Source organism: Hemitrygon akajei, chromosome 29, assembly GCF_048418815.1.
Source record: "Hemitrygon akajei chromosome 29, sHemAka1.3, whole genome shotgun sequence".
NCBI lineage: Eukaryota > Metazoa > Chordata > Chondrichthyes > Myliobatiformes > Dasyatidae > Hemitrygon > Hemitrygon akajei.
In genome coordinates, this window is record NC_133152.1 from 45,937,459 (window position 1) to 45,956,649 (window position 19,191).

General features: G+C 43.8%; 1 protein-coding gene across 13 annotated transcripts in view; it reads left to right on the forward strand.

Annotated features, from left to right (window-relative positions):
* The window catches only part of agrn (agrin), a 523,540-nt gene that overhangs the window by 380,006 nt on the left and 124,343 nt on the right, over positions 1–19,191 (forward strand). For all 13 annotated transcript variants that reach the window (XM_073032309.1, XM_073032310.1, XM_073032315.1 and 10 more), the window contains one exon: positions 6,946–7,167. In XM_073032309.1, coding sequence (XP_072888410.1) covers positions 6,946–7,167 — 222 coding nt within the window. The remainder of the gene's footprint in view (positions 1–6,945; positions 7,168–19,191) is intronic.

Here is a 19,191-nt window from a genome sequence, read left to right on the forward strand (position 1 = left end):
GATATCACAAAAAAGAACACGACAAAACAGACCACACAAGGAAAACCACATAATGTTTGGTAATCCCCAGTCCAGAGTCCGGAGAGGCCAGCATACCATATGTCTTCTCAACCATCCACTTAACTTGCATGGCAACTTTGAGGGATTTATTGACGTGGATCCCAAGATCCCTCTGTCCTCCAGTCTGTATATAATCCTGCCATTAACCCTGTATTCTGTCTTTAAACTGGACCTTCCAAAGTGAATCACTCCACTCTTTTCCGGGTTGAACAGTTGCATGGTTTTGGCATTAGAAGCCCAGGGAGTTGTGGCATTGAATATTTTGGCTCTCCAATATCAGTGTACAACAGTCACACTTCCCCCCCCCCCCCCACCCCCCAGGCATGGATGTTCCTTTCCCCTTTGTCTTCATGCATCACAGCTGATTAAACTGTGCATGTAATGGCAATCCTGTCACTTGGCACACCAGTTCTGAGCTGTTCCGTGTGCACGGCATGCAAGTTTGAATAAAGGGCATTTAAAAAGAAGCAGCAGCTCTCCAGCAGACTGACAGTAAGCCAGACTGAAAGTGTTCATTAGACAGATGCCAACTCCAGCACAAAGTGCCTCAACACTTGCCCATCACAGCCGTATCCCCCATTTTGATCATCCCAAAGTGACACAGTTAGAGGATCAGCTCGTTAAGGTTGCTGCATACCTGACTGGAGTGAATAGTATTTATTGATGAAGAAGAATTCTGCTGAAATGTTTTAGCTTGCATCGGTCTGGCATCCTCATTTCTCTAACTAATGGGTATGTTGTTGGCATGTGAAAAACAGACTTAGCATTGCAAGCACCTTTCCTTATGAGAAAACAATTTACCTCCTGTCTGCACTTTCCTGAGGGCCTTATTAAATTGACATGATGTGCAAAATCCTGAAGTAATTTAACCCTTTAGGATTGTTATCCTTCCATTTCAATGAAGTCACTGCCAACCCTGCTCTAGGATTAATTGCAAAGATACAGACTTGCACTCTCTAAATAAGAATCATATTTTGCCAAATTATGGTTCATGAAACCTGTGCAAGATTTTTGAGATTGATTTTAAGCCTAAATGTTTACACACTTCTATTTTTTAGTTGGTTATTTATTTAGAGATACAGTGAGGGACCGGCACTTCCAGCCCTTCAGCAACCCCCAATTTAACCCTAGTATAATCACGGGATAATTAACAATTAACCTACTGACTGGTACACCTTTGGACTGTGGGAGGAAACCGGAGCATCCGGAGGAAACCACGCACAAGATCGGAATTGCACACCGAACTCCGACACCCGAGTTGTAATAGCATCACACTGACTGTCACACAACCACAGCACCATTCTGTGAGAGATTCCTTTATTCTTTTCCAATACCAGACGTTTTTGCTGGTAGCACTGAATTAAGTAAATCAGTAGTCTGTACTCAAGTTGCCATCTCTATCCACATTACACACAGGGACCCGTGTGCCTGTGGCATTACTGCCTCTGTACAAGAACACCTAATTAAGGAATCGGTCTGCAGGCTCAGTGACAAGTATCTGCATAAAAATTGTGCATAGCTCGTCAAAATCTTGCAGACTGGACTCATATTCCTCCTCTTCTGTGTGTTAAACAGTGAAAACCATTTTTTTGCCTCTTCCTTAACAAGTAATTACTGCTGGCAGAAAGATGTGCAGTCAGTGCTGAGCTCTTTGAATTAATCTTATAAGAGCATGAGAACGGAATTAGGCCATTCAGTCCATTGCGTCTGCTCTGCCATTTCGTCACGACTGATTCATTATCCCTCTTCTGCCTTCTCCCCATAACCTCTGCTTTAAATATATCCAATGACTTGGCCTCCATGGGTGTCTGTGGCAATGATTTCCACAGATTCACCATCCTCTGGCTAAAGAAATTCCTCCTCTTCTCTGTTCTAAATGGATATGCCTCTGTTCTGAGGCTGTACCATCGGCTCCTAGACTCACCCACTATAGGAAACATCCTCTCCATGTTCACTCTGTCTAGGCTTTTCAATGTCCAATAGGATTCAATTAGATTTCACCCCCCCCCCCCCCCCAATTCTTCTGAACTCCAGCAAGTGTAGGCCAAGAGCCATCAAACACTTCTCATACATTAAACTTTTTATTCCCAGATAAATTCTCTTTACCCATCTCTGGACCCTCTCCAATGGAGCACATCCTTTCTTAAGATGTTCGGCATTTCTTGACATGATCCCTAACTTTTTGCTGACTTATGGTCCTGATGTAGTGTTTCGGTCCAAGACATTGACAGCTTATTCCCTTCCATAGATGCTGGCTGACCTGCTGAGTTTCTCCAGCATTTTGTGGTGTGCATTGCTGTGGATTTCCAGAATCTGCAAAGCCTCTTGTGCTTAGGGCAATTTTGGGTGTTAGGTTGTTTGTCAGTCTTTATGTGCTGATTCTGTTGTATTTTTTGTGAATGCGAGCAAGAAAATGAACCTCAGGATAGTATGTACCCTTTGAGAATAAATTTACTTTGAACGTTGAACTAGCTAATAATCTTCTGAAAATACTCCCATGTTCTCAGTATTATTTATTTTTTATTATTATTTTTGTCATATTGCACATTGTGCCTTCTTTTGCGCGTTGGTTATTTGTCAGTCTTTGTGTGTAGTTTTCCATTGCTTCTATTTCTTTTTTTCTACTGTGAATGCCCACAAGAAAATTAATCTCAGGGTGGTATATGGTGACATGAAGGTACTTGAATAATAAAACTATTTTGAACTTTGGGGTGCTGAATGGTTGGGGCCTTTGAGGGAAAGGGACACCTCCTCCTGATGCCCCTCCTCCCTCCCTTTATCCCTGGTCTCAGCCTAAACGTCAACTCTTTACTCCCCTCCACAGATGCTGCCTGACCCGCTGAGTTCCTCCAGCATTTTGTGTGTGTTCCTCTGGATTTCCAGCATCTGCAGAACCTCTCCTGTTTGGAGTATTGATTGCAGTTGGAAGGGCAGGGAAGAGATTCAGAATCAGAATCACTGTTATATATGATGTGAAGTTCATTGTTTTGCAGTGGGAAGATGTAGAATTATTAAAAATTACAAAATTAATAAATAATGCAAAAAATAAGAATTAATGGGGTACTGTTCATGTTTTCATGGATGTTAATGGGTTCACCAGGATGTTGTCTGGATTAAAATGTATTAGCTATAAGCTATGAAGCAGTATTATCAATTAGCTATAAGCTGTTACTGAACTAAAAGTTGGAGAATCTTGGACCAGTAGACACAGCCTCAAAGGAGAATGATGACCTTTTAGAACAGGGATGAACAGAGAGTGGTGAATCTGTGGAACTCATTGCCACAGATGGCTGTGGAGGCCAAGTTGTTCCGTATATTTAAAGCGGAGGTTGATAAGTTCTTGATTAGCAAGGGTATCAAAGGGTGTGAAGGAGGAAGTTTAAAGGTGACTTGCAAGGTAAACTTTTTACACAGAGTGATGCGTGCCTGGGTCAGGTAGCCGGAGGGGGGTGGTGACAGCAAATACAACAGCAATGTTTAGACAGACATATGAACAGTCAAGAGATAGAGAAATAGGGATCACGTACAGGCAAATGTAGTTAGCTGGGCAATGTGGCCAGCACAGACATGGTGGGCAGAATGGCCTGTTCTGGTTCTGTAATCTTCTGTGTAATGTGTCCATCTGATCCCACCCCCCTCCCCTTCTCACAGTGATCCCATTCACATCCTCTTTAAAGTTCATACCTGTCTCCTCAAACCTGTGCCTTCTTGCTTTTGATGTACTTACCACTGGACTGAAGAGTTTGACCATAAGATCATAAGATATAGGAAAGGGTTAGGCCATTCAGCCCATCGAGTCAGCCATTTCATCATGGCTAATCCATTTCCCTCTCAGCCCCAATCTCCTGCTTCTACCTATATTCCTTTATGCCTGACTAATCAATCTCTGTCTTAAATATACCCAGTGACGGCCTCCACAGCCATCTGTGGCAACAAATTCCACAGATACACTATTCTCTGGCTAAAGAAATTCCTTCTCATCTCTGTTCTAAATGGATGCCCCTCTATTCTGAGCCTGTGTCCTCTGGTCCTAGACTCTCCCACCATTGGAAACATCCTCTCCACATCCACTCTATCGAGGCCTTTCAACATTTGATAGGTTTCAATGAGATCCCCCTCATTCTTTTGAATTCCAGTGAGCAGGTGCCCAGAGCCATCAAAAGCTCCTCATATGATAAGATGTTCAATTTTGGAATCATTTTCGTGAAGCATCTTTGACCCTCCCCAATGTCAGCACACCTTCCTTCAGGTAGGGGCACAAAACTGCTCACAATACTCCAGTTGAGGCTTTACCAATGCATTATAAGCCTCAACATTACATCCTTGCTTTTATATTCTAGTCCTCTTGAAATGAATGCAATTGATTGCAATTGCAAATGAATGAATTCATTTAAAGAAGACGAGAATATAAGAGCAAGGATATAATGTTATCTTCTTTCCCTGATCCTCTCATGATCCAGCATACTTCTTTCAAGCCACTATTCAACAGTAATGATTCTAGCAATTTGATCTCACTCCTTGAGCCTCCACTTCATTAATCAAGTTGCTGATAGTCCCTTCTCTTACCTCTTCTCCTCACGTGCCCCTCACCTTCCCCCGGTGCCTCTCCTTCTTCCCTTTCTCCCATGGTCCCCTCTTCTCTCTTATCAGATTCCTTCTTCTCCAGTCCTTTACTTGTTCTACCTTTCACCTCCCAGCTTCTTGCTTCACTCCCTCTTCTCCACCCACCTACCTTCCCCCTCACCAGGTCTCACCTATCACCTGCCAGCTTGTACTTCTCCCCCTCCCTCCACCTTCTTATTCTGGCTTTTTCCTCCTCCTTTCCAGTACTGGTGAAGATTCTTGGCTTGAAACGTCAACTGTTTGTACCTCTCCATCAATACTTGCATGACCTTCTGAGTTCCTCCAGCATTTTGTGTGTGGTGCTCCGAATTTCCAGCATCTGCAGAATCTCTTGTTTATGATATTCCTTCGCTCCCACCTGCAATGTGAACCTTAAAAGTGGTTTGCTCAGCTTAAATCTCACTGCAATACTTACTGTAATGACAGTAGCATAGTTGATCAACAGTTTATTGAGCTTTTTGGCCATTGCTTCACCAATCAGCTCTAACTATGCCACTTCAGTTGTGTCTGGGGATTAATTTGTGTTGCAGTTAGTGATTATCTTCAGCAGAACTGACAAAACATCTCAGCAGTGTTCGTGACTTTACCTTGGTGCAAGTGCCAGGTTTGCAAGAGCAGTTTTGGCTGTTGCCACCTCTTTAATAAGAGTTTTTCAGAACCGTTTCTGAGAATTTAGAAAGGGAAGTTATAGCATAGACCTCCTCAATGATTTGCCTGTGGACTGCTTTGGAATAAAACCTGGAGAGTCAGGGGCCCAAGTAACGTCATTAAATACTGATCATCAGAACGTCTGAACACAACATACAACATCATCTCTCTCTCTCTCTCGCTCTCTCTCTCTCTCTCTCTCCCTCTCTCTCTCTCTCTCTCTCTCCCTCTTTCTCTCTCTCTCTCCCTCTCTCTCCCCTCCTCCTCCCACTCTATCTCCCTCTCCCTCTCCCCCTCCATCTCCCTCTCCCTCTCTCCTTCCCTCTCTCTCTCTCTCCCTCTCTCCCCCTCATTCTCTTTCTCACCATCTCGGACTCACAGACTTTCTGATTCTCTCTCTCTCTTTCCCTCTCTCTCCCTCCCTCTCTCTCTTTTTTGTTTCTCTCACTTTGTCTCCATCTCTCTCATTCTTTCTCACCATCTTTCTCTTACTCTCCAACTCCCTCTCTCCCACTGTCTCTGTATCTCCTTCAATATTCATGTTTACTTATCGGGTGTACATTGAAAACTAGAGTGAAATACATCATTTTGGTTAACAGCTAACACACCTGAGTGAATACAAAACACACTGCAGGTGCTGTGGTCAAATCAACACGTACAAACACGCTGGAGGAACTCAGCAGGTCAGGCAGCATGGTTTCCATGGATGCTGCCCGACCTGCTGAGTTCCTCCAGCGTGTTTGCACACCTGAGAGTGAGCTGGGCGGCGGCCCACAAGTGTCACCACACATTCCAGCACCAACATAATATGCCCACAATACAGGCCCATGCAGACCACAATCAAACAGAACACAACAAGCACCAAAACAAAGCAGCAAAACAAGCCCTTTCCTTCTTCCCATTCACCCAGGTAAACAGTCTCTAGCCCCAGGATAAGCCATCTTCTTCAGCTTCCAATGGACCCAGGCTCACAGACACTGGTTTTCAACTTCCTTAGTGGACTTGCAGAGGTTCACAGACTCAGGGGTCTCGAACTCCGGACTCTGTCTGTCTGTCTCTCTCTGTCTCTGTCTGTCTGTCTGTCTGTCTCTCTCCTGCCTGTCTCTGTCTCTCTCCCCCTCCCCCCACTATCTTCCCGCTCTTAGCTCCCTTTTCCCCTACTTCCTTTATCCTGCTTTCTCCATATTTTCCTTAATTCCCTGCCTCTCCACCTCACAGTGCCTCTCTGTATTTTCCCTATCCCGATGGGGATCCTGTGGGATCTGCAGAATGTTGTTGTTGGTCACATTTTGCCCTGTTTTCCATTGATTCCAACAGACCCACTTCTAGTTTAAATGTATTCATGGAGAGACAGCAACACGATGTAAAACCCAAACAGATAAATAACAGAGGGACTGCGTCCAAAACTTGATGGGCCTTGTACCAAGGCTTGGGGCTTGAAACTTGGACAGCCCTGGGACTAAAGTGCGGAGCAGAAATCTGGAAGAGAGACGAGGATTGTTAGCCTAAGAGTTGTGTTGGTTCAATGTTTTGGTGTTTCGATGTTGTTAGCCAAGCCACTGGAAAGGAAAATACATCAAAATAAACCTTAACTTGCCTGATTTCTTCAAACAGACCTTAACAATCTAAGCCCCTGCCTGAACGTTGAGTGTGATTTTGGGTCCAAATGCATTGTGAAGAATAACAAAGCAGTGTGTGAGTGCCAGCAGACCTGCCAGAGCGTGTACGAGCCTGTCTGTGGCAGCGATGAACACATTTACGGCAACGAGTGTGAATTGGAAGCCATGGCCTGCATTCTGAAAAAGCACATCACTGTCAAGCACAAGGGTCCCTGCGGTAAGTCAAACAATTACTCCTGAAGACTTTGTTAAAGTGAATTTATTAATCTTGTTCCATTCCTCAGAATCAGAATCTGCTTTTTTTCACTGGACATACGGTATGTTGTGAAATTTGTGACAGCAGTACAGTGCAAGTTATAAAATTACTATAATTTACAAAAGTAATGAGGTACCGTTCAAAAATCAGATGGCGCAGAGAAAGAAACTGCTCCTAAGTTTTTGACTGGGTTTTCCTGCACTTGTTCCTCCTCCTTGATTTCCAGCATCTGCAGAATCATTTGTGTTTTTGATCCATGGGCTTTTGTTTTTGTATTGTCATTATTAGTATGCTGAATCTGGAAATTTTACAACAAAAGATTAGCTTTATTTGTCATATGTACCTCAAAATGTTGTGAAAGGCATCGTCTGCGTCAAATCAAATCAGCGGGGACTGTGCTGGGCAGCCCACAAGTGTCGCTGTGTTTCCGGTGCCAACAAAGCTTCTCCACAACTTACTAACCGTCTCAGGTTCAGTTTGAAAATGTCTCGTCGCCACTGTTATGCTTTGTAACCTCAAAACATTCAACTAATTCAAAGGAAGACTGGGAATCTGACATGCGGTCTAACTTTGTGTTTGCTTTAAGTGAGGTATGTACATATCACATGATAGCGTGATGATATATGCCAGTTCACATATTTATACATATAACTCATAATAAATTATTTAAACTAACAAGAATGCTTAATCAACTAATATATACTATGTATACACACGCAAGAATACTCAAATATTACTTAAATATTAAAAGCACAACAGTACATCTTTAGAATTTGGGAGGAAATCAGAGAAACCGCACTTGGTCACAGAGATACAGATTCCTTACTGACAGCGGTGAGAATTGAACCCTGATCTCACAGCTGGTTCTGTAATAGCTTTACACTACCATGCCTCTTGCTTTGTTTCTTATAAGCAACAAAGATAAATGTAATTTAAACAAATGAGTTTGGCTGTCTCTGTGTCATCTTTAATTCCTGAACTCACTGAGGGTGAGAGGTGACTTGATAGAGGTGTACAAGATGAGAAGAGGCACCGACTGAGTGGACTCCCAAATACTTTCCTCATGGGCTAAAGTGGCTAATACAAGGAGAGTGTAATTTTAAGGTGATTGGGGAAAGTATAGGATGGGATGTCAAAGAGTAGTGGGTGTGTGGAACACCCACCCTGTCAGTAGTGCTGGGAGAAGCAAATCCATTCGGGACATTTAAAAAAGTCTTAGATAGGAAAATGGACGGCTGTGTAGGAAGGAAAAGTTAGACTGGTCTTAGAGTAGGTTAATATGTCAGCACAACATTCTGGGCCAAAGGGCCTGTACTGTGCTGTAGTGTTTTATGTTCACCGGGAGAATTCGGACACATGTTGGCACCTTTGAATTGGTCCCATTTTTCTCTTTCATGATTCCCGATCCATGCAGAAACTGGATTTGTGTTCCACAGTTTGGCTGCAGTGCCTCCGCGCTTCTGAACCGTCAAACCCTTTAGGGGTGACGCTGATTGGTTTAGGATTAACAGCATGAGCTTTGCAGCCCAGATGGTCTTGAACTGGGACTCGGGAGCTCTGACCGATGCTCAAGGTCACGGATGTCAGTGCAGGCAAGTGGATTGGTACACCGGCTGAAACACCCAGAAAGAATCGAAGCTGACAGCCTTCTCCCACTCGGGCAGGCCATCTTGTGGGCAAGGCCAGATACATTATAATGATAACGTATCCATTATAGAATATACATCAGTACAGAGCAGGAACAGGCTCTTTGGCCCACAATGTTGTGACGATCCAATTAAATTAGTAATCAAATGACCAAATCCAATTAATCCCCTCTGCCTACACAACGTCCATATCCTTCCATTTTCCTCACATTCGTGTGTCTATCTAAACATCTCTAAAGTTTCTGCTTCTACCAGCATCCCAGGCACCCACCACTCTGTGAAAAAAAAATTACCCCTCACATCTCCTTTGAAATTACCCCCTCTCACCTTAAAAGCATGTCCTCTGGTATTAGACTGGGGCAGACCTGCTCTGTCACAATACCCTCCCCTCTCTCCTAGTATACCCAAGATGCATAAGTGGAGAGGTAGGAGGCAGTGACCGTCCGGCTGTCCGCTCTGTGACGGATTGTGAAGTGGAAGGTTGCAGGGCTAGATGCCTCTGGTACTGTGAGCATTTTGATTCTTCATGGTGTGGATCCTGGTCAGTGCACAGTGATCTGTCTCCAAAACTCACTCCCGGCCTTGGAGGTAAAAATGTGGACTGTCCAGGGCCCACTGGATGGCCAGAGCCTCTTTCTCAACAGTTGAGTACCGAGTTCAGAGGTTCAATTTAATGTCAAAGAAATGCGTACAATATATATCCTGAAATGCTTTTTCTTCTCAAAACATCCACGCAAACAGAGAAGTGCCCCAAAGAATGAACGACAGTTAAACGTGAGAACCACCCCCCAGCTCCCCGCTCCTGTGTGTAAGCAGCGGCAAGCAACGATCCCCCCTCCCCCCACCGGCAAAACAAAAGGTGCACCCGCTACCGAGCACAAGCGTGAGCTAAGCGACAGCAAAGACACAGACCTTGCAGTTACCCCAATTCATCTGCCATTCGGCAACCCACAGGTTCTCTCACTCCCTAGTAAGGGAGAGGGAGGTGCCCCCCATTTTCCCATGGTAGCAGCTTCCTCCTCAGGTATAAGACAGGCTTCTCATTGTCCTCTTCTTCTTGGATTAACGCAGCACATATCCCTACTCCAGGAATATCCACCTTCACCAGGAAGGGCTTGTTGAAATCACCACTCGTAAGTACTGGATCTTCACAGAGCGCCCCCTTTAAACTTGCACTTCTGTCCAAAGCACCTCACAGTGAGTGGAGTTGTGGATGTCAATGTCTTTACAAAGTACATCAAGATTTTATACACTTTAAAAACAAATCACTCCTTCACCCATCTTCTTATCCTGGCTTCACATACACTGAAGCAAACAGAGAGAGACGTCATTTGCATTAACAACCAAGATACCAAGGATGTGGTGTTGGAGGCCTGTGTGTGTGAGTGAGTGGGTGGGAAATGGATTTGTTTGCTGTTGCTGTCTTGTTCTTGCTGCTTGTGTTCCTCTGCTGAGCATTGTGGGCGTGGCCAGGAAGGCTTCCTTCCATCATAGCGGAGTTTCAGCAGTTAGTTCTCCAGAATGGACTGGGCACTTTGCATCATCAGGAAGTTTAGAGGAGGCTTGACCGAAACGCAACACAGAGACAATTCAACGGTGAGCGATCACTCCAATAATACACTGCAAAATAACAAGCCACAAGGGGCCATAAGACAAGGGAGAACAGAGACTAAACACAACAAGGCAATGAGATAACTAAAGGCTAGGAGCAACTGGGCGTCCGGCTGGCTCAATTTAAAAAAAATTTTTTTATCTATTGAAATACAGTGTGGAATAGGCCCTTCTGGCCCTTTGAGACATGCCACCCAGCAATCCCCCGGTTTAACCGGGAAGATTTACAAGTGTACAATGACCAATTGACTGACTGACCAATGGACTGTGGGAAGGAAGCGGAGCACCTGGAGGGAGCCCACACAGTTATGGGGAGAATGAGCAAACTCCTTACAGTCAGCTTCGGGAATTGAACCCGGGTTGCGGGTACTGTAAAGCGTTGTGCTGAACAAGGATTATGAGTGAGAGTTGGGTTTAAATAGGCTGCAGGTGATGAGTTGGAAATGAGTGGCAGGTGACTCCTGTCAGCAGGGTGGAGATTGGGAGGTGCCTGCCTGTGCAGGCCTGACAGAGGTGGAACAGCCGTTCCTGTGGCGATCCTCATCGGCAAAATGTTACACAAGGGGCGAAAACGACAGTACGATTAAACGCTTGTACTGAATCATGGTAGTAACGATACACGTTGGGCAAATTGGAGTGTGGGAGTGATGGACCGGGCTTGTGGAGATGAAACACCTGTGTACTCAGAGACCTGTGCCCATGCCCAAAGGAGAGTGCCTCCCATGCACAGTTGGCCCAGTCAATTCACATCAGGATCGCTCGGTCACATACGCACTCACCACATTTTCGCGATCAATCTGATATGGTACAGGTTGTCCCTTACCTAACGACTCTATAGCAACACCATTGAGCCAGGAATATAAAATCCCTGGCACAGGGAGAAGTGTAGGATTAAGCCTCTTGCCCCTGTATGCCTGTGACTCTATGTAGCATACACAACACAAAGTGCACTGCAGATGCTACGGTCAAATCAACACGTACAAACAAGCTGGATGAACTCAGCAGGTTGGGCAGCATCCGCTGAAATAAACAGTCAACGTTTCGGGCCGAGACCTGAAATGTTGACTGCTCATTTCAACGGATGCTGCCCGCCCTGCTGTGACTATATGCAGCATGCAGTTTGCAGATCCAGAAGGTTGTGAGTTTATAAACGTTTAAGCTGACCGATGTTTCTCTCACCAGCCTGACCCCAGTCACACAGACCCTGGGCAGGACTGCAGCTAGTGAAGCTTGTTATAGAAAAATCAATATTTTTTGTTTCTGTTAAAATCTTTTATTCGGCTCAAAGGGCAGGGCAAGTCAGAGGGCAGCCTTCTTTGAATGCTAACAGATGCGGTCGATGCCTTTTGGCCTGAGTGTGGAAAACCACACAGATAAACTCCTTAATCTTTCGCAATTGGATATTCATTCCAGTCACAGATGCTGCTAACAGTTCTCAATTCAGTTCAGTTCAGTGACAAATAAATTGTGCCATAGCCAGCTGCTGTCTAGCCCCTGAATATCAAAATATTCAGGAATTGACTGGACAGATGGGACATGGCAGCCATGGTTGGCAGCTCAACTAGGAGAGTAAAAACTCCAATCTCAAACTTCTGCCGCCTTGTGGTTATACCCACTCATGGAGAAGGCTTCGGGAGTAAACCCCGAGGGAAAAATCCAGAGCTGGAGTCCTTAAACAGTTCAATGTTGAGTTCAATGTTGACTGGCAACTCCTGCAACACTACTGGTACCAAACTGTATCGGTCTCTTGCCGTACGTTTGGATTCATCAGCTGCGTGGAGAGAGGAGAGCCTGTTGCATGGGCAACAGCTTGTTGTCCATGTCATACTGCCCTGGTGTGTGTATGACAGATGGGATGCAACATCTATAGTTGACCCCGACCAACGACGGGCCAGCCCACGTACAGAGGGAACTAAATGTCAGCAATAAAAACAGGAAACAGAGGGCTTGCTAAGAAATGCATTCATCATCATCCTCATACGCAGTTTCATATGATGTGGGTGATCATGGTCTCCTGATTGTTCATGGCAAATTTTCCTACAGAAGTAAATTGTCATTGCCACCTTCTGGGCAGTGTCCATACAAGAAAGGCGACCCCAGCCATTATCAATACTTTTCAGAGATTGTCTGCCTGGTGTCAGTGGTCACATAACCAGGACTTGTGATGTGCACCAGCTACTCATACGACCGTCCACCACTGGCTCCCATGGATTCACATGACCCTGATCGGGGGCTAAAAGTAGGTGCTCCACCTTGCCCAAGGGTAGCTGCTACCCTTCTGCTACCTGCTGCACCTTGCCCAAGGGTAGCTGCTACCCTTCAGCTACCTGCTGGCTAGCGGAGGGAAGTGTGCCTTACAGCTCCTTCAGTAGACTCATCTGCTAAGCCACCCAATGCCCTTCATTAGACAAGTGAAAGTAAGTTAATGGGTGGTGAGTGAATTTGGTCATGTGATACCATTGGTAATGATATAATATTGCCAGATCTGAAAGATTCATGGACAGGAAAAGTTTAAAGGATGTGGGCAGACATGTGCAAATGGGGCTAGCATAGATGGGGATCTCATTGGCATGGACCAGTTGGCCCAGTTCCATGCTGTATAAAGCCAAGTTTATTGTCATCTACACAGGTGGCGGGTTAGATAAGAGTATTGGTAATGGCTGGGGTCACCCATCCTGTAAAGACACTGCCCAGAAGAAGGCAATGGCAAACCACTTTTGTAGAAAAACTTGCCAAGAACAATCATGGTCATGGAAAGACCATGTTCGCCCACGTTACATGACACAGCACATCATGAATGAATGAACACAATAACCCATGCATTCTCCATCTCTGGTATTCCTCTCTGCCACCTGTCCCACACTCTTCAGAAAGCACTCCATTATTGCCATTCCCGGGATCCTTTGCTCTTGCCAAATTTACAAACTCTCTCTACACAGATCGTGCCATACAGGCAACAATCTAATGCTGAGGTTTCATAAGCCATTGGTCAGACCGCACCTGGGCATTGTGAGGAGTTTTGGGCCCCTTATCTAATAAAAGATGTGCTAGCATTGGACAGGGTCCAGAGGGGGTTCATGAGAATGATTCCAGGAATGAAAGTGTTAACATAGAGAAGTATTTGATGGCTCTGGGCCTGTACTTGCTGGAGTTTGGAAGGGGGAAACTTATTGCAACCTATCAAATTTTGAAAGGCCTAGATGGAGTGGATGTGGAGAGGATGTTTCCAATAGTGGGGGAATCTAGGACCAGAGGGAAGTTTGAAATTCAACGTAAATTTATTATCAAAGTAGATATATGTCACCATGTACCACCCTGAGATTCATTTTCTTGTGGGCATACTAAATAAATCCATAATAGAATAATAACTATAATAGAATCAATGAAACTTGGGTGAAAAAGACAACACACTGTGCAAATACAAAAAGAAAAAGAATAATAATTATAAACAAATAAGCAATAAGTATCAAGAACTTAAGATGAAGTGAGTCCATAGGTTACAGGAACAGTTCAGTTATGGGGCAAGTGAAGTTAACCACTCTGGTTCAAGAGCTTGATGGTTGGGGGGTAATGACTGTTCCTGAACCTGGTGTTGAGAGTCCTGATTCTCCTGTATCTTATTGCTGATGGCAGCAGTGAGAAGAAAGCAAGGCCTTGTAGGTGGTGGTCAGAATAGAGCAGTGTCAGAATAAAGGGACATCTATTTAGAACAGAGAGGATGAGGAATGCCTTTAGCCAGAAGGTGGGGAATTGGTGGAATTCATTGCCACAGACGGCTGTGGAGGCCACATCTTCAGAATATTTAAAGTGGAGGTTGATAGGTTCTTAATTACATAGGGTGTCAATGTTTATGAGGAGAAGGCAGGAGAGTGTGGTTGAAAGGGATAATAGATCAGCCATGATGGAATGGCAGAGAAGATTTGATGGACGAATGGCCTAATTCTGCTCCTATGATTTATGGTCTTATAATCTACATAATTATATCAAGGTAGTAAAAAGAAAATAGATTGCAGATGTTGATAAAAGATCTCACCCCAAAATGTCAACTGCTTATTCCCCTCCATTGATGCTGTCCCATTGGTGCATTGCTCTCCATTGATGCTGTCCCATTGGTGCATGTTTCTCCATGGATGCTGTCCCATTGGTGCATTTTTCTCCATGGATGCTGTCCCATTGGTCCATGGTTCTCCGTTGCTGCTGTCCCATTGGTGCATGGTTCTCCATGGATGTTGTCCCATTGGTACATGTCTCTCCATTGCTGCTGTCCCATTGGTGCATGGGTGTCCACTGCTACTGTCCCATTGGTGCATGGTTCTCCATGGATGCTGTACCATTGGTGCATGTTTCTCCATGGATGCTGTCCCATTGGTGCATGGGTGTCCACTGCTGCTGTCCCATTGGTATATATCTCTCTCAGAGATTCATATTTCTCAGCACGCTCCTTACTCAAGAGAAATGGGAGTGACATTTCTTGGTGTTGCTGTGGATAATAATGTCATTTGATTCTTTTTGATTCATTTGATTCCAAACAATTGGTTTATTGATCATTGCAGAACGTGTCTCTGGCACTTTCCACTCCCTCCCCTCTCCCTGCTCTTTTTCCCAACTATGATTCCCTTCTCCCAGCCCCCTTCCCACTTTCAGTCCACAACAGAGACAATATCAGGTCTATCATCCAATGACTTGGCCTCCGCAGCCCTCCGTGCCAATGAGTTCCACAGATTCATCAAAGTTCGAAGTAAATTTATTATAAAAGCACATATATGTCACCATATACTACTCTGAGATTCATTTCCTTGCAGGCATTCACAGTAGAACAAATAAATGTAGAATCAATAAGAAACTACACACAAAGACTGATAAACAATGTGCACAAGACAACAAACTGTGGAAATAAATAAAACAAATAACAGAACAGTGCAGCACAGGCACAGGCTCGCTGGCCCATCATGTTGTGCAAGCCCAACTAAATAACAAATAGATAAATAAAAGTGAAAGTCTGAGTTGCTGAGTTCGTGAATGTTGTGCTGTGGCTGAAGAAATTCCTCCTCAGTCCAGTTCTGAAGTGGCATCCCTTTATTCTGAGGCTGTGCCCTCAGATCTTGGACTCTACTGCTAAAGGAAACATCCTCTTCACATCCACTCAATCCAAGTCTCTTTCGGAGTTCTGTATATTGATGGATATGGAGTCACTTGTTGGCCAGACTGTTTAGAAGTAACAGATTTCTAATGCCCAGAGGATATTAATAGACCAGATGTGTTTTTATTGACAGATGTTTTTATGGTCACCATTACTGTTAATTCTAGATCTAATCTGCAGATGTTGCTTGTCCTGCTGTGGACCTCCATTATTTTCTGTTCAATTTCCGATTTCCGACAGCTTTTGGCAAAGTACCCTTAAGTATTCTCCGATGATAAAGCATTCGGAAGGAATCTGTTTTTTGTCAGTGGTACACTTGAGAGGACAGGCTCCGTCCTTGTGACCCGTTACTTCAGAACACTAGCCATAACATCCTCCGCCTTCCCCATTCCTCCTGATGGTTCTGCAAACTATTGCATTGTTTTACCCTTTCTGTCTTTTGCAATGAGTTTTGCACCTTGTTAGGATCAAACACTATTTTTAAGACTATAAAACATAAGATCAGAATTAGGCCATTCAGCCCATTGAGTCTGCTCCACCATTCCTCCACGGCTGATTTATTATCCTGCTCAATCCCATTATCCTGTCTTCTCCCCATAACCTTTGATGCCCTGAATTATCAAGAGCCTATGAACCTCCGCTTTAAATATACTCAATGACCCAGCCTCCACAGCCATTTGTGGCAATGAATTGTACAGATTCACCACCCTCTAGCTAATAATTCCTCTTTATCTCTGATCTAAATGAGTGTCCCGCTATTTTGAATCTGTGCCCTCTGGACCCAGGCTCCCCCACTATAGGAAACATGCTTACTACATCCATTCTATCTAGGCTTTTCAATATTGAATTGGTTTCAATGACAACCCCCTCATTCTTCTAAACTCTAGTGAGTACAGCCCCAGAATCATCAAACACTCCTTTAATTCCTGGAATCATTCTCGTAAATCTCCTCTGAACTCTCTCCATTGCCAGCACATTCTTTCTTCAATATGGTGTCCTAAATTACTCACAATATTCCAAATGCCTTATAAATCCTCAGCTCTTTGAACCCATTACTTCCCTGTGTGAGCTGGATGAGCAGGATGGAAAGAGTATTGATAATGGCTGTGATCACCCGTCTTGTAAAGACACTACCCAGAAGAAGGCAATGGCAAACCACCTCTGTAGAAAATTTGACATGAACAGTCATGGTCATGGACAGACCATGATCACCTATGTCTTACGACATGGCACATAATGATGATAATTTTGTATACGTCTATCAAATCCTCCCTCATTCTCCTACACTCCAAGGAATAAGGTCCTAATCTATTCAACCTTTCCCTATAACTCAGGTCCTCAAGTCCTGGCAACGTCCTTGTAAATTTTCTCAGCTCTCTTCCAATCTTATTGATATCTTTCCAGTAGATAGGTGACCAGAACTGCACACAATACTCCAAATTAGGCCTCACCTCACCAACATCTTATATTTCAGCATAACATAACAATTCCTATGCCCAATATTTTGATTTATGAAACCCAATCTGCCAAAAGCTCTCTTTATGCCCCTTCATTATCTTTCTTGTAGGTTGGTATCAAGAACCGCACACATTTTCACAGTCAAGTATTTTGGTAAACTTACTGACAAAAGTAATTTCAATTCATAGCGATGTTCTTTGCAATGATTGGGGTTACTTATTTCTTTTTAAATTTCAATTGGTTTTGGATGATTTCACAGAAAACTTCCTCAACTGAACAACAAAATCTTGTAGCTACCTGAACATTTTGTGAGTTGAATTATTTTCACAAAAATGCGATTCCTTTCAATTTGTTGACTTTCCATTCTCATGCTGAAACTATCTAATCTTTCAGTTTGATGTATAATATTCTGTTAATATGAATTACGACTCTAAAAGAGAGCCTCTGCTAGGATAGGTTACAGGATCCTCTGCAGCTTATTGTACGGAAAAAATCTGAATGACATTCCATTAGAGTTTTGTATTGAATCCAATTTCGTCCCAGTGTCACATATAGTTATTAATCTTTCTGTAATTTTAGTGAAGCCTGTATGAGTTATCAAGAACACTGCTTAATAAAGAGTTTGAACTGCAATTGAAACAACTATCTCTATAACTCAGAAGACAGGTGATGCTGATAGGAAGCCATTACACTTTAACGCAAAATGACCTTAATTTAAATCTACAAATAGATGCTGCAATTGAGTGAGTGTAACCTTGGACTGCACATAATTTTCTGACCTGAAGGAAATAATATTAAATTTTCCCCCTTCTGAGAAGGGATAGGACTGCTTGGCATGATGGAGCCTGATTCCAAGTGTAGTCTAAAGTATGACATGCTCAGGAGGGCCCATGCAACCTGCATTGGGGGGTTGAGGCTTTTTGTGGGTCATAAGACCAAGGAGAAAAGTCTATAATCAGTAGGGGGGCGAGGCTTCTTCTGGGTCATAAGACCAGGGAGAGAAGTCTGTACTTTATTTTATTTAATGATACAGGCCCATCCTGCGCCACCCAGCACCCACTGATTTAATCCTAGCCTAATCACAGGATGATTTGCAATGACTAATCTCTTAACTGGTACATATTTGTACTGTGGGAGGAAACTGGACCATCAGGAGGAAGCCTATCTGTGCATGGAAAGAATATACAAACTTTCTAACAAAGGACACCAGAATTGAACTGCAAACTCCAACACCCCGAGCTGTAGAATCATAGCACTAACTGCTATGCTTCTGTGGCAGCTTATATCAGCCTATATGTAGTCTATACATTTGGAGACTGAGTCTTCTGGTGGGTCATTAGACCAGGGAGAGAAGTCTATATCAGTCTAGTGTCATGAAATGCAGAGGAGGCTTGACTCAAAAGCAGAGGAATGGAGATGATTTAGCAGTAAGCAATACTTTAATAAATTGCAAAATAGCACAACAGGCAACAAGGTAACTGAAGGCTGGCTGGTTTGATGGGTGAACAAGGGTTGTGGATTAGAGTAGGGTTTAAATAGGCTGCAAGTGATGAGTTGGAAACAAGTGGAAGGTGGCTCCTTTTGGCTGGATGGAGACTGCGAGGGGATTGCCTGTGCAGGCTGGACACCTATGTCTAGTCTATCTCATTGGGGATGAGGCTTCTTGTGGGTCAAAAGACCAGTGAGAGAAGTCCATATTGAATTTATTTGATTTATTTTATTAGAGATACAACACTGAACAGGCCCTTCCAGTGCAACAAGCCATGCTGCCCATCAAACCTCTGATTTAACTCTAGCCCAATCAGAGGACAATATTCACTGACCAATTAACCTAATAACTGTGTTTAGTCTTTGGACTGTGGGAGGAAACCAGAGATTCTGGAGGAAACCCACACGCACACAGAAGAACGTAAAAATTTTCTTACAGAGAACGCCAATATTGAACTCCAAGCTCTGACACTCCAAGCTGTAATAGCCTCATCCTAACCAATGTGTTACCATGGCACCATACATCGATCTATATCTTTGGGAGACAAGGCTCGGAGGTGGGGGGGTGGGGTGTTATAAGACTAACGAGAGAGATATTGAAGAGCTGTGGTGTTATTGAATAACAAAGAAAGTCAATACTGC